This window comes from Scyliorhinus torazame, chromosome 5 (genome assembly GCF_047496885.1).
Source record: "Scyliorhinus torazame isolate Kashiwa2021f chromosome 5, sScyTor2.1, whole genome shotgun sequence".
NCBI classification, from domain to species: Eukaryota; Metazoa; Chordata; class Chondrichthyes; order Carcharhiniformes; family Scyliorhinidae; genus Scyliorhinus; species Scyliorhinus torazame.
This window is the reverse complement of record NC_092711.1, coordinates 67,032,947-67,056,708: the sequence shown is the minus strand read 5'-3', so window position 1 is coordinate 67,056,708 and position 23,762 is coordinate 67,032,947. Positions and strand designations below refer to the sequence as shown.

Genomic DNA, 23,762 nt, shown 5'->3' with positions numbered 1-23,762 from the left:
CTTTATCAGCTCATTGCTTCTTGAAAATTCAGTACTTCAGACTTTACTGAATCAATCTTTGTGGCTGATGTGAGACTAAATCTCCTATTCCTCCAACATACAAGATTCAGGTAATATTCAGGGACAAACGTATGTTGTGCAAAGTTTTCCTCAGACTAAATGAGAAGCATTTAATGCTTCTAGCAAGTTTCGAACCAGACACCTTTCACACGTTAGCTGACTTTGATAACCTCTATGCTACAGAAACAGCTGGCAGCACAGTACCCAGTGGCCCTGTGCAACGTTCAACTGCACAGTCTTGCTGCAGCTTTCAATGGTTCGGCTGGGAGGCCAGGTCACTTGTTACAAGAAGACAACTGTGTCTTTAAACCCTGTCTCAACTTGTAAAACCATAACAAATGGAACTTATATTGAACTTCAGCATTTGTTCAGCAAATATCTAATGGAACAGTGCTCTCTGTTCAATTATTAATGCATCATTCTTATCTTCCGACAGAAAATTTCCACCAATTTTACTCAATATTTGTTTCATTATTCAATGTTGAACATCAGAATATTTATTTGTTATATATGACTTCATTTTGAATCGAATAGTTTCCAAGACTTCACTTTGAATATCTCCGAAATGTGCACCATTGAATTGCAAACATGAGTGACCAAGAAAGCGTGGGTCATTGGGTAATACAAATCCCATGAATCTTTGTTGTGATTGTAGCCATGATTTGGAGGTGCCGGCGTTGGACTGGGGTGAGCACAGTAAGAAGTCTTACAACACCAGGTTAAAGTTCAACAGGTTTGTTTTGAATCACTAGTTTTCAGAGCGTAGCTCTTTCTTCTTCCTCTTCACCTGAGGAAGCTGTGCTCCGAAAGCTAGTGATTCTTAACAAACCTGTTTGACTTTAACCTGGTGTTGTAAGGCCTTTGTTGAGATTAACCGCAGACAGCTTTTGAATAAAGTCAAATATAATTAAATGGAAGTGAATTGAGAATTATGTGTTGCTTATATTTGACCCCTCTGTGTTTTGGTGTGAAACATTCTGCAGCCTAAATCCCGTTCATGTATAAGAAAGGAGGGGTGACAGCAAACCCGCACTGAGCCTGGATTTCCTCATTTCCCTGAGTGGCTTTTCCTGTTGATCATGAAGGCCGAATTTTTTAAAAGGCGGTTCAATTAAATCTCTGCCATTTCCTCTAATTCAGTGACAGTATCGTTTGTGTCTGTCTGTATGAGCACCCATTACAAGTAGATATGTTTTGTACAGTGATAAAAATATTAATCTTCGTCTACAAAGCCGCTGAATTCTTTCGTGAACTGAGCAAACTGCCAAGGTCCGCACTTTGTTTTTTCATGTATGGAACGATCTATCTGGACGTACACAGAACAATACTTTTCACTTACCTTGGTACACGTGACAATAAATCAGTTCAAATCAAAGAGACAGTTTTGTACTTCAGATTGAACAGTGAGCCTTCTTAAACCTTATTCATTCATGGGAGGTGGGCGTCACTGGCTGGGCCAGTATTTACTGCTCATTCCAATTGCTCTTGAACTGCTTGTCTTGCGAGTCTATATCAGAGGGCACTTACAAATAAACCACAACATTGCTGTGGATCTGGAGTCACCTGTAGGCCAGGCCACATAAAGAGAGCGGATTTCCTAGGGGACATTAGTGAACCAGATGGGTTTTTACAAAAATTATAGAATCATAGAATTTAGTGCAGAAGGAGCCCATTCAGCCCATCGAGTCTGCGCTGGCCCTTGGAAATAGCACCCTACCTAAGCCCACACTCCCACCCTAATCCCCCTAACCCCACCCAACCTTTTTGAACACAAAGGGAAATTTAGCCTGGCAAATCCACCTAACCTGCATGTTTGGACTGTGGGAGGAAACCAGGGCACCCGGAGGAAATCCATGCAGACACGGGGAGAACGTGCAGACTCCGCACAGCCAGTGAACCAAGCCGGGAATCGAACCTGGGACCCTGGAGCAGTGAAGTAACTGTGCTAACCACTGTGCTACTGTGCCCCCCCCCCCCTATTGACAGTGTCAACATTAGACTTTTAATTCAAGGCTTTTATTGAATTTCAATTTCAATATCTGTCATAGGCAAATTCGATCCCAGATCCCGAGAGCATTAACCTGGGTCTCTGGATTACTAGCCCAGTAACAATACCATTCTGCCACTGCCTATTCCACATACACTTGGCAGAATACGATGTCTCGTGTTGTGTTCTGTGATCTTGTCTTGCAATGATTCTACAGAACTGCTGGTGACTTAGTCAGAACGATGATTTATTAATGTACATGTGGTAATGCTATACAGACCAAGTTATCACAGAGTCACATGGGACTCTCTTGGAACTACCCTGATGTGCGACTGTCCTAGTGTACGCTTTACAACCTTCTGCTGGTAGCCGGATGTTCCCTGACTGATGTCTGACAACACCTGGTGGGAGGTCACACTGCTGAGTACATGTAATATTATCCACAGGCTTATCACCACATCTAGTAACTTCGCAAGATTATAGAGTCATTTATTTTTTCAAACAAATTCTGATAGCTCTGCAGTTTCTGGAAATATTTTGGTTGATAATGTGATTTTAAAAAATAAAGATCTAGTCTTTACAATATAATTACCTAATACACCAATTCACTAATCATAATCAATGTTCACCACTGAATAATCATTAACTTAATTATTGTTTTTTGCGATGAAATCAATACATAGTTAATGTGGAAAAGGTACAGAAGGTGAAATAGCTGCAGAAAAGCACATGTTAGAGGTGTAAAAGGGCTTCCTTGACCTTATTGCTAAGGTCAGTGAATACACTATGAAAATAACAATTTACGGGCACCAAAGCTGCGCAATGGTTAGCTCTGCTGCCTCATGGTGCCGACCCTGGGTCACTGCCGTGTGGAGTTTGCACATTCGTCCCGTGGTTTTGTTGGTTTCACCCCCGCAACCCAAAGATGAGCAGTGGAGGCGGATTGGCCACGCTGAATTGTTCCTTAATTGGAAAAAATGAATTGGGTGCTCTAGATTTTTTTTTAATAACGAAAATAAAACTAAATGTGATTACACATGCGCACTTACAGCTTCCTACATTACAACAGTGAATATGTTTCAAAAGTACTCCATTGGCGTTAAAACACCTTAGGAGGTCCAGTGGTAGCGGGAGGTTTTATAGAAATGTACATTTGTTCTAATTGTCCGCAAACGAGGAAATATTACACTTGGTGTCCTCACCAATTTATTGATAAAGTCTTAATTTTGTGTAATAACCACGTCAATGACACCATTTTGAATACTCTGTGAAATTCCAGACACACCATATGTACAATTATTTGTTGTAAAACACAGCGAGTTGTTGTGATTTGCAATGCACTGTCCATAAATGGTGCCAGAATCTCATTGGGCTGTAACTTCCAAAGGGAATTTGATGCATTCCGAAAAAGAAAACAAAATAGTTGAACTGTGGGATTAAATGGGTCCCTGTAAAAAGAGATAGCTTGGGGAAAATGGGCCAAATAGACTCCTCTATGCTCTTGGAGCCTGTGTACATGTAAAGCGAGGAGTAATGACCTGTAACCTACTGCTTATGAGGGTAGGAGTTGCAAAGATTTCAATAGGAAATTGTGGACAGGCACTGAGAGAAATAAACCCACAGGGATTCGGGGAAAGAACGGGGCAATGGACAGACTGGTTTCCTCCACAGGGAGCTGACACGGTCCCAAAGGGCTGAATGGCCCCATTCCCCACCCTCCAGATGCTGTGATCTCAGGAGAGAAATTCAGCTGCTCCAGTCACTCCAACTAACTGGAGTCCCTCATCTCTGGTGCCATTCTTGTAAATGTCCTCTACACCGTCTCTCAGAACTTCACATTTTTCCTAAAGTGTGGGGCCCTATCTAGGGTTCCATTCCAGAGGGATAGAATTGAAAAGCATGGAGGAAATGTTCAACTTGTTTAGAACCAGGGTTGGACTACACTGGGAGCACTGACAACATTGGTGATCTCCATTTAGAAAAAGGAAATAGAGGCACTGGAGAAGGTGTGACAAAGATTCATAATATACAGAACTGAGAGCATTTAACACTCAGGAAAGGCTGGGGCTGCTTTTTTTTGGAAAAGAGAAGACTGAAGGGTGACCTGATGGAAGTCTTTAAGATTACGAAGGGGTTCAATAATCCAATAGGAATTTCAATAGAAACCTCTTTATCCAGCGAGTGGTGAGAATGTGGAACTCACGACCACAGCGAGTGGTTGAGGTGAACAGCATGAATCCATTGAACAGGAAGCTAGATACATACATGAGAGAGAAACAATAGAAGGTGATGCTGATGGGGGAGATGTAGAGGGGTGGGTGGAGGATCATGTGGAGCATAAATACTGACACGGACCATGGCTAACCTCAGCCGGTATGGGAATTTAACCTGTGCTGTTGGTGTCACTCAGCACAAACCAGCCATCTAGCCAACTGAGCTAACCGATCCCCGTGCAAATCTGTAATAATTCCTTAAATATTAGTGATTGCTTTTCTCCCACCATACTATTTAATGTAGTTTCCTCACCTCAGTGCACCTCAGATAACTTTCCACTGCGTACCCTGATAGTTTTCTTCTGTGAGAAGCTCCACGATAAATTAAACAAAAGAACCATGTAACCACCATAGCCCATCTTCATGGCAATGTGGCATGATTTTGGGGGTTTCCAAACAGAAATGGTAATAAAACATCTTCTGACCTCCAAACCCCTTTTCACTTTTTGATCCTTGTGACATGTGCAACCAGATATTCGCAAGAATGCTCAGAGAGAACCAGCCCACTGGGGGCGAAGAGGTGAGACCGGCCAGTCCAGCAGAAATAAACCCTGTGACCATCCCCATTGACCAACATAAAATGAACAAAATGCAGTCCTGGGTGTAACTGAGAACAGAAACAGTAACAGCAGAATCAAATCCCCGTAAACAGTTGTGAACTTGTTGGTGTCTCAGAAAGTGCAATGAATTACAAAATCCCTTCGCACATTGAGAGCAGGTGAACAGCCTCTCCCCAGTATGAACTCCCTGGTGTGACTGCAGACGGCATAACCGAGTGAATCGCGCAAATAGACGTAAACGAGTGTGAAATAATCGGGATTATGGAGACATGGCTGCAGGATGACCAGGGATGGGAACTGAATATATTCAGTATTTAGGAAGGACAGACAAAAAGGAAAAGGCAGTGGAGTAGCAGTGCTGGTTAAAGAGGAAATTAATGCAATAGTGAGGAAGGATATTAGCTCCGACAATGTGGAATCTGTATGGGTAGAGTTCAGAAACACTAAAGGGGAAAATAAATTAGCAAAGAGATCCCCAAACTGCAGTGATGATGTTGGGAATGACATAAAACAGGAAATTAGGCTGATTGTATAAGTTTCTATATGTATGTGAAGAGAAAAAGATTGGTGAAGACAAATGTAGGTTCCTTACAGTCAGAAACAGGGGAATGTATAATAGGGAACAAAGAAATGGCTGAGCAAATAAATACATACTTTGGTTCTGTCTTCACAAATGAGGGCACAAATCAGATACCAGAAATGTTGGGGAACGCAGGATTTAGTGAGAGGGAGGAACTGAAGGAGATTAATATTAGTAGAGAAATGATATTGGGGAAATTGATGGGACTGAAGGCTGATAAATACCCAGGGACTGATAATCTGCATCCCAAAGTAGTTAAGGAAGTGGCTCTATAAATAGTGGATGCATTGGTGGTCATCTTCTAGGATTCTATAGACTCTGGAACTGTTCCTGCAGATTGGAGGGTGGCTTATGTAACTCAGTATTTAAAAAGGGAGATGCGGAGAAAAATTGGGGAATTTTTGATCAGTAAGCCTGACCTCGGCTGTGGGGAAATTCAAGAATCCATTATCAAAGATCTTATAGCAAAGCACTTCAAAACCAGTGGCAGGATCAGACAGAGTCAGCATGGATTTATGAAGGGGAAATCATGCTTGACAAATCTACTGGAATTCTTTGAGGGTGTAACTGGTGGAGTTGACGCGGGGGAGCCAGTGGATGTGGTATACTTGGACTTTCAGAAGGCATTTGACAAAGTCCCATAAAGGAGATTAGTGCGTAAAATTAAAGAACATGTGATTAGGGGTAGTGTCTTGAGATGGATAGAAAACTGGTTGGCAGACAGGAAATAGAGTCGGAATTAATGGGTCTTTTTCAAATTGGCAGGCAGTGACGGAGTACCTCAGGGATCGGTGCTCGGACCCCAGATATTCACAAAGTATATTAATAATTTTTTTTAAAAATTGAAAGTATCCAATTCTTTTTTTCAAATTAAGGAGCAATTTAGCATGCCCAATTCACCTACCCTGCACACTTTGGGTTATGGGGGTGAGACCCACGCAGACATGGGGAAAACTGTCTCTACACGGACAGTGGCCCGGTGCCAGGATTGAATCCTGGTCCTCAGCTCCGTGAGGCAGCAGTGCTAACCACTGTGCCACTCTATATATTAATGATTTAGGTGAGGGAACAAAATGCAATATCGCCAAATTTGCAGATGACACAAGTTGCTTGGGAGGGTGAGCTGTGAGGAGGATGCAGAGATCCTTCAGTGTGATTTGGTCAAGTTGAGTGAGTGGGCAAATGAATGGCAGATGCAATATAATTTGGAGAAATGCAAGGTTATCCACTTTGGTAGCAAAAACAAGGCAGACTATTAGCTGAATGGCCATAAATTAGGAGAGGGGATTGTGCAACGAGACCTGGGTGTCCTTGTACACCAGTCACTGAATGTAAGCATGTAGCTACAGCAGCCGGTAAAGAAGGCAAATGGTTTGCTCGCCTTCACTGCGAGCGGATTCGAGTACAGGAGCAGGGATATCTTGCTATAATTATACAGGGCCTTGGCGAGGCCATACCTGGAATATTGTGTGCAGTTTTGGTCTCCTTATCTGAGGAAGGATGTTCTTGCTCTAGAGGGAGTGCAGCGAAGGTTTACCAGACTGATTCCTGGGATGGTGGGACTGACGCACGAGAGACTGAATCAGCTAGGTTTGTATTCGCTGGAGTTCAGAAGAATGAGGGGGGGGGGGGAGAAATGTCATTGAAACCTATAATATTCCAACAGGGGTTGATAGGGGAGATGCAGGAAAGATTTTCCCGATGGTGGGAATGTACAGAACCAGAGGTCGCAATCTGAGGATACGGGGTAGACCGTTTAGGACAGAGATGAGGAGTAATTTCTTCACCCAGAAAGCGGTGAGCCTGTGGAATTTGTTACCACAGAAATAGTTGAGGCCAATACATTATATGTTTTCAAGAAGCAGTTAGATATAGAACTGAGGGCGAAGGGGATCAAAGGATATGGAGGGGAAAGCGGGATTAAGCTACTGAGTTGATGATAAGCCATGATCTGAATGAATGCTGGAGCAGGCCTGAAGGGCCAAATTGCCTCTTCCTGCTCCTATTTTCTGTGTTTCTATGTAATCCCTTCCCACACTGAGAGCAGATGAATTACTTCTCCCCAGTGTGAACTCGCTGGTGTGTCTGCAGGTGAGATAACTGAGTGAATCCCTTCCCACACTGAGAGCAGGTGAATGGCCTCCCCCCAGTGTGAACTCGCTGGTGTGTCTGCAGGTTGTATAAACATGTGAATCTCTTCCCACAGAGGGAGCAGGTGAATGGCCACTCCTCAGTGTGAACTCGCAGATGTCTCTGCAGGATTGATGAATTAATAAATCCCTTCTCACACTGAGAGCAGGTGAATGGCCTCTCCCCAGTGTGAACTCGCTGGTGTGCCTGCAGACTGGATAACTGAGTGAATCCCTTCTCACACTGAGAGCAGGTGAATGGCCTCCACCCAGTGTGAACTCGCTGGTGTGCCTGCAGACTGGATAACTGAGTGAATCCCTTCCCACACTGAGAGCAGGTGAATGGCCTATCCCCAGTGTGCACTCGCTGGTGTGTCTCCAGACTGGATAACTGTGTGAATCCCTTCCCACACTGAGAGCAGGTGAATGGCCTCTCCCCAGTGTGAATTCTCTGCTGTCTCAGCAGGGTGGATGAATTAATGAATCCCTTCCCACATTGAGAGCAAGTGAATGGCTTCTCCCCAGTGTGAACCCGCTGGTGTTTCTGCAGGCTGGATGAATCAATGAATCCCTTCCCACACTGAAAGCAGGTGAATGGCCTCTCCCCAGTGTGAACCCGCTGGTGTGTTTGCAGACCGGATAACTGTGTGAATCCCTTCCCACACTGAGAGCAGGTGAATGGCCTCTCCCCTGTATGAACTCGCTGGTGTGCCTGCAGGGCATATAAATGACTGAATCCCTTCCCACACAGGGAGCAGGTGAACGGCCTCTCCCCAGTGTGACTGCGTCGATGAATCTCCAGCTCAGATGGGCATCTGTATCCCTTCCCACAGTCCCCAATTTCCACGGTTTCTCCATGTTTTGGGTCTCCTTGTGTCTCTCCAGATTGGACAATCAGTGGAAGCCTTGTCTACACATAGAACATGTGCACTGTCTCTCCTCACTGTGAATGGTGTGATGTTTTTTCAGGCTGCGTAACTGGTTTAAGTTCTTTCGACAGACAGTTCACTAGACCACTCTCACTCGGGTGTGTGTTGTGTGGGTCTCGGTGCTTTTCCAGTCACACTGATGTTTCCACTGTCAGTTCACTGGAACACTCTCACTCGGGTGTGTGTTGTGTGGGTCTCGGTGCTTTTCCAGTCACACTGATGTTTCCACAGTCAGTTCACTGGAACACTCTCACTCGGGTGTGTGTTGTGTGGGTCTCGGTGCTTTTCCAGACACACTCACGTTTAACATCTTCTGAAGCCAACAGACTGGACAAACATTTCTCCTTCTCGCCAATGATATTCAGATCAGAAGGAATCGAGTGAGTTTGTCACATCGAGATGTGATGTTTGAGATTTCTGTCTACAATTCCTCCTCTTCCAATATCCTTTAAAAACAATTTACAAAAGTCATCAGTTAGTACAGGATAGAAATTCAGAACAGATAATTTTAGTTCCCATGGAACATTATTTCCTCTCTTGTTCTCCAAAAGCTGTAAATCTCCATCCCACACTCTCCCTCCATTCTCACTCTGCTGTATCTAATATTCACCCTTCCAATTCTCCTGAAGGTGCTGATTCATGTTGATTGACAGATCCCAGCTCAGCTCACTGCTTCCTGACCAGGACACAGATTAGAATAGGAGCAAGAGTAGGCCATTCGGCCCCCTGAGTGTGCTCAACCATTCAATGAGATCCTTCGACGACCTACCTCAGCACCATTTTCCCCACACGATCCCCATATCCCTCGATATCTTCAATATCTAGAAACCTATCAATATTTGTCTTGAACATACTTGATGACTGAGGCTCCACATTCCTCTGGGGTAGAGAATTCCAAAGCTTCACCACATCCTCGAGTGAAGAGATCCCTCCTCATCTCAGCTTTCACTCTATTTTCTTACTTGTTCCCCATAACCCTTAACTCCATTGTCAATAAAATATCTGTCAAACGTGTGCTTCAATATATTCAATGACCCCCAGATACAACTGGTCCCTGTGGAAGAGAAATCCAAAGACTAACAACCCTCTGAGGGAAGAGATGACTGGGAATCTAAAACGTAGCTGCAGTCTTATATTACAAGGCGAGAAATAATAATATTTACTTTATTACAGAATGGTAAATAATATATTTAATCTGTACCTGGAATGATCTGGAAGAAGGAACTGAAGGCACTATTGCTAAGTTTGCAGATGGTACAAAGATCTGTAAAGGGACAGGTAGTATTGAGGAAGCAAGGGGGCTGCAGAAGGATTTGGACAAGCTAGGAGAGTGGGCAGTGAAGTGGCAAATGAAATACAATGTGGAACAGTGACAGGTTATGCACTTTGGAAGGAGGAATTTAGGCATAGACTATTTTCTAAATGGGGAAATGTTTAGGAAATCAGAAGCACAAAGTGACTTGGGAGTCCTTGTTCACGATTCTCTTGCGGTTAATGTGCATGTTCAGTTGGCAGTTAAGAAGGCAGATGCAATGTTAGCATTCATGTCAAGAGGACTAGAATACAAGACCAGGGATATATTCTGAGGCTGTATAAGGCTCTGGTCAGACCCCATTTGGAGTATTGTGAGCAGTTTTAGGCCCCGTATCTAAGGAAAGATGTGGCTGGACTTGGAAAGGGTCCAGAGGAGGTTCACAAGAATAATCCCTGGAATGAAGAGCTTGTCGTATGAGGAATGGTTGAGGACTCTGGGTCTGTGTGCGTTGGAGTTTAGAAGGATGAGGGGGGATCTTATTGAAACTTATAAAATACTGCGAGGCCTGGATAGAGTGGACGTGGAGAGAATGTTTCCACTTGTGGGAAAAACTAGAACCAGAGGACACCATAGCAGACTAAAGGGACGATCCTTTAAAACAGAGATGGGGAGGAATGTCTTCAGCCAGAGGGTGGTGAATCTGTGGAACTCTTTGCCGCAGAAGGCTGTGGAGGTCAATTCACTGAGTATCTTTAAGACAGAGATAGATAGGTTCTTGATCAATAAGGGGATCATGGATTATGGGGAGAAGGCAGGAGAATCGGGATGAGAAAATATCAGCCATGCTTGAATGGTGGAGCAGACTCGATGGGCCGAGTGGCCTATTTCTGCTCCTATGTCTTATGGTATTATGGTACCATATAAGAACACGAGACATATCTCTGTCCATTATTAGTTTAATGTCCCCTGAAATGTCAGCCATCACCTGGGGAACCCATCCCTTTAATTGAGAACATTAGGAAAGAGACAATTTAAAAAAAAAAAAAATTTAGAGTAACCAAGTATTTTTTTCCAATTAAGGTGCAATTTGGTGTGGCCAATCCACCTACCCTGCACATCTTTGGGTTGTGGAGGTGAGTCCCACGCAGACACGGGGAGAATGTGTAAACTCACATGGACAGTGACCTGGGCAGGGATCGATCCCGGGTCCTCGGTGCCGTGAGGCAGCAGTGCTAACCACTGCGCCACCATGCCGCCCATAAGAAAATATTTTCACCAGAGAATGGGTGAATGGGTGTGAGAAGGGGGTGAAGCTGCAGCCGTTGAACCAGTTTTGGCTGGTTCGACAAGCTTAGCTTCTGGGTCGGAACCTGGAAGGGTGGGTTTGGATTCAATTTGTGTATCTAGGTCGGGTTTTGGTGGGAAATGGGAGGGTGGTGGGATGGGTTAGCTAGCTGATGACTATAGACCTGTTTTTGTTTTACTCTGAGGGTATGGGTGTATGTGGCTGCCACCTTGGTGGACCCTTGGCCTGTACTTTTTGAAGATTTACTGGATAGTCCCTTACGGCTGATTCCATGATGGGGAGGGGGGGTGGGAGACCCCTGATTCGGGGCTGGTCACCTGGAACGTAAGGGGTTTGGGTGCTCCAGTGAAGAGGTTGAGGGTTTTCGCTCACCTAAAGAATCTAAATGCTGGTGTGGTGTTCTTGCAGAAGACTCACTTGCGGGTTAGAGATCAGACCAGACTGCGGAGGGGTGAGCCAAGTGTTTCACTCGGGCTTTGACAAAGGGCTTAAGGCGTTGCAATTCTAATCAACACACTTATCCCTCTTTCATTCACTAGGATTGGCTTCCTTTTCTTTCCATCTCTGCCACCGCTTTGCATCGTCAATAAGACATTGGGACTCAAAGACTAATCCAGTTTGATGGACAAGTTGTCTCCATTCTGAACAATGGGGAACAAGCTCCTCCCACTCATTGAAACATCGCCCGTGACAAAGATGACAAACGCGCATGCGCCCTGAAGCACATCCAATAAAGATGGTGGCCCTTAACCAGAGCCGAACATGAACTGCAGCTCCGCTCGGTACAAACTGGGTCCCGTAAACTCTTTTCCGAGGCTAATGCCTCACACAAGGTGCTTGGGCAACGTTTCCGCTCATCCCCGCGATCTTTCGGATCTGAAGACACAGTTCTTCTCCTTCGACATTACCCTCACTGCGCATGCTTCAATCACAGCGGGTCCCGCCTCTCATTCACTCCGATTGGTTGGAGGACCAGCCGCTCCCAGTCGGCCCTCTAGTCCCGCTCCTCCTCTTCCTATTGGTCTGGAGCTGCCGTCAATCACCCGGGCATTGTGACGGTGCAGATGCTGAGAACGGCCACAGGCTCAGGCTGACCCCCAGAGGATAAACAGCAAAGGATTCACTCACTTGGAAACAAACAAATACAGTGTCTGTTCCAGTAATGAGTCAGGCTGCAGTGTGAGTGAACACATCATTGGATCCAATGTAGAATCATAGATCCCAGAGAGTGCAGAAGGAGGCCATTCGGCCCCTCAAGTCTGCACCGACCCTCTGAAAGATCACCCTCCGTATGCCAATCCCCCATCCTATCCCCGTAACCGCACCCAGGGACAATTTAGCGCAGCCAATCCACCTAACATCTTTGGACTGTGGGCGGAAACCAGAACACCTGGAGGAATCTATGCAGACACAGGAAGAGTGTAAACTCCACGCAGACAGTGACCCAAGGTCGGAATTGAACCCAGGTATCTGGCACTGTGAGAAAACAGTGCTAACCACTGTGCCGCCCCATTACTCTGTCAATGTTACTATTAGTCAATAACCTGCCTGTTATTCCAATCCTGGTGTGTGTTTCTCTGTCACTGTTATTATTAAACATAATATCCGCACTGTGTCAAAATCGGAACACGTTTTGCTTCTCATTGCGACTTGAAAATTCAGTACTTCTGGCTTTGTTGAATGAATATTTGAGGCCGAGTGGAAATCAAATATAAGAGCCGTGTAACGTAGGAGATTCAGGTGATATTCAGTACAGTCACCAGAGTTCCTATTGGCCATCGGCGGCTCTCCGTTTTGAGCGGCGAGCTGCCTGGTGGCGAGTTGACCTGAGGATCACCACACCTCAGGCGAGGGGTTAAATTGAGAAGACAGGCCCTTCATGAATAACCTCAGCTGATGTGAGAATTGATCATGCCCTATTGACCTTGCTCCCCATCAAGAACCAGCTGTCAAGCCAACTGAGCTAAACCGGATGCCAAAACGTTGAACTCAGAGCCAGCCAGAAGTCGAACCTGGAATCTCCTGATTCGTAGTCAGACGCGTTATCCATTGCGCCACTGGCCCATAGTGGTGAATTGCTTTTGATATTTTTCTTTGATGAAGACAAGTTACGAGATTGAGGTAATATTCAGCAACAGACTAAACCTGAAGCAGGTGATGTTTCTGCCGGTTTCAAACTGGGGACCTTTCACCTGTGAGGCGAATGTGATAACCACTACACTACAGACACAGCTGGCAATGTGGCAGCCAATGGACCAGTGAGACGTTCATCTGAACTGTCTTGTTGCAGCAGGGGCTGATTTAGCACAGTGGGCTAAATAGCTGGATTGCAATACAGAACAATGCCAGCAGCGCAGGTTCAATTCCTGTACCGGCCTCCCTGAACAGGTGCTGGAATGTGGTGACTAGGGGCTTTTCACGGTAACTTCACTGAAGCCTACTTGTGACAATAAGCGATTATTATTCTCATGGTTCGGCTGAGAGGCCGTGTCATTTCTTACAAGAACACGTCTGTTTCTTGAAAACCGATGCCTCAACTTACAAGACCAGAAGAAATAGAACTTATATTGAACTTCAGCATTTGTTCAGCAAATATCTAACGGAACAATGCTTTCTCTTCAATTAATAATGCATCATTCTGATCTTCCTACAGAAAAAAATCATCCACCTTTACTCAATATTTGTTTCATTATTCAATGTTTAACATCAGTATTTTTATTTATTATATATGTCTTCATTTTGAATTGAATAACTGAAATATACACCACTGAATTGCAAACATAACTGAGCAACAAAGGAAACTTGTTAAGTGGGTAATACAAAGCCAATGGTGCTTTGTTGAGTTTGACCAGTCAGCTTTTAAACAAAGTCAAATATCGTCACATGGAAGTGAATTGAGAATTATGTGTTGCTTATATTTGACCCTCTGTGGTTTGGTGTGAAACATTCTGCAGCCTAAATACTGTCCATGTATAAGAAAGGAGGGGTGACAGCAAATCCTCACTCAGCCTGGATTTCCTCATCTCCCTGAGTGGCTGTTCCTGTTTCTCCATCAAGAAGACTGTTTTTTTCAACAAGCTGGTTCAGTTACTTCTCTGGATTGCCTCTAATTCAGTTATTGATTTGTTTGTGTCTGTCTATATGAGCACACATTACCATTAGATATATTTGAATGTTGATTAACAAGTTAATCTGTGTCTACAGAGCCATTAAATTATTTTGTGAACTGAGCAAACTGCCAAGATCCGCACTTTGTTTTTTCATGTATGGAACGATCTGTCTGGACTGTACACAGAGCCAGACTTTTCATTGTACCTCAGCACACGTGACAATAAATCAATTCCAATCGAAGAGACAGTTTCTTACTCATCTTCAGATTGAACAATGAGCCGCCTTAAAATTATTCATTCATGGGAGGTGGGCGTCACTGGCTGGGCCAGCATTTACTGCTCATTCCAATTGCCCTTGAACTGCGTGTCTTGTGAGGCTATTTCAGAGGGCACTTACAAATCAACCACAACATTGCTGTGGATCTGGAGTCACGTGTAGGTCAGGCCATGGAAGGAGAGCAGATTTCCTGAAGGACATTCGTGAACCAGACAGGTTTTTAGAACAATCCACAATGTCATCATTAGACTTTTAATTTGAGACTTTTATTCAATTTCAATATCTGTCGTAGCCAGATTCAATCCTAGATCATTAAACTGGGTCTCTGGATTACTAGCCCAGTAACAATACCATTATGCCACTGCATAGCCCATATAGTCTTGGCAGAAGGTGATGTCTTGTAACTTCTCAAAATTATAAAGTAAAGTAATTAATTTGTTTAAACAAATTCTGATAGCTCTGCAGTTTCTGGAAACATTTTGGTTGAAAGTGTTATTTTTAAAATAAAGATCTAGTCTTTACAATATAATCACCTAATACACTAATGATAATCAATGTTCACTACTGAATAATCATTAATTAATTTATTTTTTTGCTGTGAAATCAATACATAGTTAATATAGAAAAGGTACAGAAGGTGAAATGGCTGCAGGAAGCTACATGTTTGAGGTATAAAAGGGCTTCCTTGACCTTGTTACAAATGACAGTGAATACACTATGAAAATAACAATTTTAAAACTAAATGTGATTACACATGCGTACTTACAGCTTCCTACATTACAACAGTGAATATGTTTCAAAAGTACTCCATTGGCTTTAAAACATTTTAGGAGGTCCAGTGGTAATGAGAGGTTTTATAGAAATGTTAATTTGTTCTAATTGTCCATAAACTAGAATATATTACACTCGGTAACCTCTCCAGAATCATTAATAAAGATTGAGTCTTAATTTTGTGCCAGAACCACGTCATTGACACCATTTTGAATACTCTGTGAAACTCCAGACACACCATATGCACAATTATTTGTTGTAAAACACAGCGAGTTGTTGTGATTTGGAATGCACTGTCTCAATGGTGCTGGAACCTCATTGGACTGTAACTTCCAAAAGGGAATTTGATGCATTCTCAAAACAAAATAGTCGAACTATGGGATTAAATGGGTCGCTGTACAGAGAGCTGGCATGGGAAAATGGGCCAAATAGACTCCTCTATACTCTAGGAGCCTTGTGTACATGTAAAACGAGGAGTAACAACCTGCAACTTGCTGCCTTTGAGCGTAGGAGAGGCAGAGATGACAGAAGAATTTCAATAGGAAATTGGACAGACAAGGAGAGAAATAAACCTGCACAGATTTGGGGATAGAACGGGGCAATGGACAGACTGGCTTACTCCACTGGGAGCCGACACGGTCCCAAAGGGCTGAATGGCCCCATTCCCCACCCTCCAGATGCTGTGATCTCAGGGGAGAAATTCAGCTGCTCCAGTCACTCCAACTAACTGGAGTCCCTCATCTCTGGTGCCATTCTAGCACAATGGATAGCACTGTTGCTTCACAGCACCAGGGTCCCACATTCGATTCCCAGTTTGGGTCACTGTCTCTGCGGATTCTGCACGTTTTCTCCGTGTCTGCGTGGGTTTCCTCCGGGTGCTCCAGTTTCCTTCCGCAAGTCTCGAAAGATGTGCTTGTTAGGTGAATTGGACATTCTGAATTCTCCCTCGGTGTACCCGAAAAGGCACCAGATTGTGGCGACTAGGGGATTTTCACAGGGACTTCATTGCAGTGTTAATATTAGCCTACTTGTGACAATAATAAAGATCATTATGATTGTAAATTTTCTCTCCACCCTCTCTAAGAACTTCACATCTCTCCTAAAGTGTGGGGCCCATATATAGGCTTCCATTCTAGAGGGATAGAATTGAAAAGCACGGTGGAAATGTCCAACTTGTTTAGAACCAGGGTTAGACTACACTGGGACCACTGTCAACATTGGTGATCTCCATTTCGAAAAAGTAAATAGAGGCACTGGATAAAGTGCACCAAAGATTCATAATATACAGAACTGAGAGCATTTAACACTCAGGAAAGGCTGGGGCTGCTTTTTTCTGGAAAAGAGCAGACTGATGGGTGACCTGATGGAAATCTTTAAGATTATGAAGGAATTCAATAATCCAACAGGAATTTCAGCAGAAACCTCTTTACCCAGCGAGTGGCGAGAATGTGGAACTCACTCCACAGCGAGTGGGTGAGGTGAACAGCATGAATCCATTGAACGTAATGCTAGATACATACATGAGGGAGGAAAAATAGGAGATGCTGATGGGGGAGATGTAGAGGGGTGGGTGGAGGATCGTGTGGAGCATAAATACTGACATAGACCATGGCTAACCTCAGCCGGTATGGGAATTTAACCTGTGCTGTTGGTGTCACTCAGCAGAACCAGCCATCCAGCCAACTGAACTAACCGATCCCTGTGTAAATCAGTAATAATTCCTTAAATATCAGTGATTGCCTGTCTCCGACGACACTATTTAACGTAGTTTCCCAGTGCACCTCAGACAACTTGCCCCTCATACCCTGATAGTTGTCTTCTGTGAGGAAACACCATGATAAATTAAACAAAGAACCATCTAATCACCATAGCCCATCTTCATGACAATGTGGCATGATTTTGAGGTTTCCAAACAGAAATGGTAATGAAACATTTTCTAACCTCCGAACACCCTTTTACTCTTTGATCCTTGTGAAATGTGAAACCAGAGATTCGCAAGAAGGCTCAGAGAGAATCAGACCACTGGAGACGAAGTTGTGAGACCGACCAGTCCAGCACAAAGAAATCCTCTGACCATCCCCATTGACCAACAGAATGAACAAAATGCAGTCCTGCATGTAATTGAGAACAGAAACAATAACAGCAGAATCCAATCCCTATAATCAGTTGTGAATTTGTCTCAGAAAGTGCCATGAATTACTAGATCTCTTCGCACATTGAGGGCAGGTGAACGGCCTCTCCCCAGTATGAACTCCCTGGTGTGACTGCAGATGGCATAACTAAGTCTGTTGCGCAACTAGACGTGAACGGGTGTGATATAATCGGGATTATGGAGACATGGCTGCAGGGTGACCAGGGATGGGAATTGAATATATTCCGTATTTAGGAAGGACAGACAAAAAGGAAAAGGCAGTGGAGTGGCGGTGCTGGTTAAAGAGGAAATTAATGCAATAGTGAGGAAGGATATTAGCTCCGACAATGTGGAATCTGTATGGGTAGAGCGGAGAAACACCAAGGGGCAAAATAATTAGTGGGCATCGTATACAGACCCCAAACTGCAGTGGTGATGTTGGGAATGGCATAAAACAGGAAATTAGGCTGATTGTAAATGTTTCTATAAGTATGTGAAAAGAAAAAGATTGGTGAACACAAATGTAGGTTCCTTAAAAGTCAGAAACAGGGGAATGTATAATAGGGGACAAAGAAATGGCTGAGCAAATAAATACATACTTTGGTTCTGTCTTCACAAATGAGGGCACAAATCAGACACCAGAAGTGTTGGGGAACACAGGATTTAGTGAGAGGGAGGAACTGAAGGTGATCAATATTAGTAGAGAAATGGTGTTGGGGAAATTGGTGGGATTGAAGGCTGATAAATCCCCAGAGCCTGATAATTGCATCCCAAAGTACTTAAAGAAATGGCTCTAGAAATAGTGGATGCATTGGTGGTCATCTTCCAGGATTCTATAGACTCTGGAACAGTTCCTGCAGATTGGAGTGTGGTTTATGTAATTCCACTATTTAAAAAGCGAGACAGAGAGAAAACAGGGAATTATAGACCAGTAAGCCTGACACCGGCAAGAGGAAAAATCTAGAATCCATTCCCAAAGATTTTATAGCAAAGCACTTATAATAATAATCTTTACTGCCATAAGTAGGCTTACATTAACACTGCAATGAAGTTCCTGTGAAAAGCCCTGAATCGTCACACTCCGGCGCCTGTTCGGGTACACAGCGGGAGAATTCAGAATGTCCAGATTATCTAACAGCACGTCTTTTGGGACTTGTGGGAGGAAACCGGAGGGGCCAGAGGAACCCACAAAGACACGGGGAACATGTAGACTCTGCACAGACAGTGACCCAAGCCAGGAATTGAACCCGGGTCTCTGCCGCTGTAAAGCAACAGTGCTACCGTGCAGCCCTAGAAAACTTAGAAAACAGTGGCAGGATTGGACAGACTCAGGATTGGACAGAAATCATGCTTGACAAATCTACTGGAATTCTTTGAGGGTGTAACTGGTAGAGTTGACGAGGGGGAGCCAGTGGATGTGGTATATTTGGGCTTTCAGATGACTTTTGACCAAAGTCCCGCATAAGAGATTAGTGTGTAAAATAAAAGCACGTGGGATTAGGGGTAGTGTATTGAGATGGATAAAAAACTGGTTGGCAGGCAGGAAACAAAGAGTAGGAATTAATGATCTTTTTCAAATTGGCAGGCAGTGACTAGTGGGGTACCGCAGGGATCGGTGCTCGGACCCCAGATATTCACAAGATATATTAATGATTTTTTTAAAAAATGAAAGTACCCAATTCTTTTTTACTAATTAAGGGGCAGTTTAGTGTGGCCAATTCACCTACCCTGCACATCTTTGGGTTATGGGGGTGAGACCCACGGAGACACAGGAAGAACTTGTCTCCACACAGACAGTGATCCGGGGTAGGATTGAACACTGATCCTCAGTGCCATGAGGCAGCAGTGCTAACCACTGTGCTACCCTATATATTAACTATTTAGATAAGGTAACAAAATGAGAAGGCAGATTATTATCTGAACGACCATAGATTGGGAGAGGGGGAATGTGCAACGAGACCTGGGTATCCTCGTACACCAGCCACTGAAGGTAAGCATGCAGCTACAGCAGGCGGTAAAGAAGGCAAATGGTATGCTAGCCTTCACTGCGAGCGGATTAGAGAACAGGAGCAGGGATATCTTGCTATAATTATACAGGGCCTTGGCGAGGCCGTGCCTCGAATATTGTGTGCAGTTTTGGTCTCCTTATCTGAGGAAGGATGTTCTTGCTCCAGAGGGAGTGCAGCAAAGATTTACCAGACTGATTCCTGGGATGGTGGGACTGACGTATGAGAGAGTGAATCAGTTAGGATTGTATTCGCTGGAGTTCAGAAGAATGGGGGATCTCATAGAAACCTATAATATTCCAACAGGACTTGACAGGGTAGATGCAGGAAAGATTTTCCTGATGGTGGGAGTGTACAGAACGAGAGGTCGCAGTCTAAGGATACGGGATATACCATTTAGGACAGAGATGAAGAGAGATTTCTTCAACCAGAGAGTGGTGAGCCTGTGGAATTTGTTACCACAGAAATAGTTGAGGCCAATACATTGAATGTTTTCAAGAAGCAGTTAGATATAGCACTTAGGGCGAAGGGGATCAAAGGATATGGAGGGGAAAGCGGGATTAGGCTATTGAGTTGGATGATAAGCCATGATCATAACGAATGGCAGAGCAGGCGCGAAGGGCAAAATGGTCTCTTCCTGTTCCTATTTTCTATGTTTCTATGTAATCCTTTCCCACACTAAGAGCAGGTGAACGGCCTCTCCCCAGTGTGAACTCGCTGGTGTGTCTGCAGACTGGATAACTGAGTGAATCCCTTCCCACACGGAGAGCAGGTGAATGGCTTCTCCCCAGTGTGAACTCGGTGGTGTCTCCGCAGGTTGGATGAATGAATGAATCCCTTCCCACACTGAGAGCAAGTGAATGGCCTCTCCCCAGTGTGAACTCGCTGATGTCTCTGCAGACTGGATAACCAAGTGAATCCCTTCCCACACTGAGAGCAGGTGAATGGTCGCTCCCCAGTGTGAATTCGCTGATGTCTCAGCAGGTTGGATGAATGAATGAATCCCTTCCCACACCGAGAGCAGGTGAATGGCCTCTCCCCAGTGTGAACTCGCTGGTGTGTCTGCAGACTGGATAACTGAGTGAATCCCTTGCCGCACTGAGAGCAGGTGAACGGTCTCTCCCCAGTGTGAACTCGCTGATGTCTCAGCAGGGTGGATGAATCAATGAATCCCTTCCCACACTGAGAGCAGGTGAATGGCCTCTCCCCTGTGTGAACTCGCTGGTGTCTCAGCAGGGTGGATGAATCAATGAATCCCTTCCCACACTGAGAGCAAGTGAATGGCCTCACCACAGTGTGAACTCGCTGGTGTCTCTGCAGGGTGGATAACTGCGCGAATCCCTTCCCACACTTAGAGCAGGTGAACGGTCTCTCCCCAATGTGAATTTGCTGATGTTTACACAGGTTGAATGAATCAATGAATCCCTTCCCACACTGAGCGCAGGTGAACGGTCTCTCCCCAGTGTGAACTCGCTGATGTCTCCGCAGGGTGGATGAATCAATGAATCCCTTCCCGCACCGAAAGCAGGTGAATGGCCTCTCCCCAGTGTGAACCCGCTGGTGTGTCTGCAGGCTGGATAACTGAGTGAATCCCTTGCCACACTGAGAGCAGATGAACGGTCTTTCCCCAGTGTGAACTCGCTGATGTCTCAGCAAGGTGGATGAATCAATGAATCCCTTCCCACACTGAGAGCAGGTGAATGGCTTCTCCCCAGTGTGAACTCGCTGGTGTCTCAGCAGGGTGGATGAATCAATGAATCCTTTCCCACACTGAGAGCAGGTGAACAACCTCTCCCCAGTGTGACTGCGTCGATGAGTCTCCAGCTCTGATGGGACTCTGTATCCCTTCCCAGAGTCCCCGCATATCAACGGTTTCTCCATGTTTTGGGTCTCCTTGTGTCTCTCCAGGTTGGACAATCAGTGGAAGCCTTGTCTACACACAGAACGTGTGCACTTTCTCTCCTCACTGTGAATGGTGTGATGTTGTTTTCAGGCTGTGTAACTGGTTTAAGCTCTTTCAACAGTCAGTTCACTGGAACACTCTCACTCGGGTGTCTGTTGTGTGGGTCTCGGTGCTTTTCCAGTCACACTCACGTTTAAAATCTTTTGAAGCCAACAGATCGGACAAACATTTCTCCTTCTCGCTGATGATATTCAGAGCCCAATGATATTCAGATCAGAAGGAATCGAGTGAGTTTGCAACATCGAGATGTGATGTTTGAGATTTCTGTCTGCAATTCCTCCTCTTCCAATATCCTTTAAAAACAATTTACAGAAGTCATCAGTTAGTACAGGATAGAAATTCAGAACAGACATTTCTAGTTCCTCTCTCATTCTCCAAAAGCTGTAAATCTCCATCCCACACAATCTCCCTCCATTCTCACTCTGCTGTATCTAATATTCACCCTCCCAATTCTCCTGAAGGTGCTGATTCATGTTGATTGACAGATCCAAGCTCAGCTCACTGTTTCCTGACCAGGGGGCAGAGTATAATAGCAGCAAGAGTAGGCCATTCGGCCACCGAGTCTGCTCAACATTTCAATGCGATCCTTGGCCGTTCTACTTCTGCACCATTTTTCCACAAGTTCCCCATATCCCTCGAAATCTTCAGTATCTAGAAACCTGTCAACATTTGTCTTGAACATACCTGATGACTGAGGCTGCACATTCCTCTGGGGTAGAGAATTTCAAAGCTTCACCAGATCCTCGAGTGAAGAAATCCCCCCTCATCTCACTTTTCTCTCTATTTTCCTACCTGTTCCCCATAACCCTCAACTCCTTTGGCAATAGAATATCTGTCAACCTGGTGCTTCAATATATTCAATGACCCCCAGATACAACTGGTCCCTGTGGAAGAGAAATCCAAAGACTAACAACGCTCTGAGGGCATGAGGTCCTGCAGCAGGAGTTCAGGGAGCTAGGCAGAAAGTTAAAAGACAGGACCTCTAGGGTTGTAATCTCGGGATTACTCCCTGTGCCACGTGCCAGTGAGGCTAGAAATAGGAAGATAGAGCAGCTAAACACGTGGCTAAACAGCTGGTGTAGGAGGGAGGGTTTCCGTTATCTGGACCACTGGGAGCTCTTCCGGGGCAGGTGTGACCTATATAAGGACGAGTTGCATTTAAACCGGAGAGGCATAAATATCCTGGCCGCGAGGTTTGCTAGTGTCACACGGGAGGGTTTAAACTAGTATGGCAGGGGGGTGGGCACGGGAGCAATAGGTCAGAAGGTGAGAGCACTGAGGGAGAACTAGGGAATAGGGACAGTGGGGCTCTGAGGCAGAGCAGACAGGGAGAAGTTACTGAACACAGCGGGTCTGGTGGCCTGAAGTGCATATGTTTTAATGCAAGAAGTATTACGGGTAAGGCAGATGAACTTAGAGCTTGGATTAGTACTTGGAACTATGATGTTGTTGCCATTACAGAGAACTGGTTGAGGGAAGGGCAGGATTGGCAGCTAAACATTCCAGGATTTAGATGTTTCAGGCGGGATAGAGGGGATGTAAAAGGGGAGGCGGAGTTGCGCTACTGGTTAGGGAGAATATCACAGCTGTACTGCGGGAGGAGACCTCAGAGGGCAGTGAGGCTATATGGGTAGAGATCAGGAATAAGAAGGGTGCAGTCACAATGTTGGGGGTTTACTACAGGCCTCCCAACAGCCAGCGGGAGATAGAGGAGCAGATAGGTAGACAGATTTTGGAAAAGAGTAAAAACAACATGGTTGTGGTCATGGGAGACTTCAACTTCCCCAATATTGACTGGGACTCACTTAGTGCCAGGGGCTTAGACGGGGCGGAGTTTGTAAGGAGCATCCAGGAGGGCTTCTTAAAACAATATGTAGACAGTCCAACTAGGGAAGGGGCGGTACTGGACCTGGTATTGGGGCATCAGCCCGGCCAGGTGGTAGATGTTTCAGTAGGGGAGCATTTCGGGAACAGTGACCACAATTCAGTAAGTTTTAAAGTACTGGTGGACAAGGATAAGAGTGGTCCTAGGATGAATGTGCTAAATTGGGGGAAGGCTAATTATAACAATATTAGGCGGGAACTGAAGAACATAGATTGGGGGCAGATGTTTGAGGGCAAATCAACATCTGACATGTGGGAGGCTTTCAAGTGTCAGTTGAAAGCAATTCAGGACCGGCATGTTCCTGTGAGGAAGAAGGATAAATACGGCAATTTTCGGGAACCTTGGATAACGAGAGCTATTGTAGGCCTCGTCAAAAAGAAAAAGGAGGCATTTGGCAGGGCTAAAAGGCTGGGAACAGACGAAGCCTGCGTGGAATATAAGGAAAGTAGGAAGGAACTTAAGCAAGGAGTCAGGAGGGCTAGAAGGGGACACGAAAAGTCATTGGCAAATAGGGTTAAGGAAAATCCCAAGGCTTTTTAC

The 23,762-nt window shown here is 44.8% G+C and overlaps 1 protein-coding gene and 1 non-coding gene across 6 annotated transcripts in view; both read right to left on the bottom strand.

Moving 5' to 3' along the window:
- LOC140418206 (uncharacterized) overlaps window positions 1-23,762 on the bottom strand; it is a 387,895-nt gene that overhangs the window by 349,240 nt on the left and 14,893 nt on the right. For 3 of the 5 annotated variants that reach the window (XM_072501634.1, XM_072501632.1, XM_072501633.1), the window contains one exon: window positions 15,036-21,630. The exons of 1 other annotated variant lie outside the window; for it this stretch is intronic. In XM_072501634.1, the coding sequence (XP_072357735.1) occupies window positions 20,053-21,255 (1,203 nt within the window). In that variant the 5' untranslated portion in view covers window positions 21,256-21,630 and the 3' untranslated portion in view covers window positions 15,036-20,052. Of the gene's footprint in view, window positions 1-15,035; window positions 21,631-21,779; window positions 22,312-23,762 lie in introns of those variants that run through there. One more of the 5 variants, XM_072501635.1, reaches the window with a different exon arrangement.
- trnar-acg (transfer RNA arginine (anticodon ACG)) lies at window positions 13,071-13,143 on the bottom strand. Its single transcript has one exon. It is a non-coding gene; the product is annotated as a tRNA-Arg (tRNA).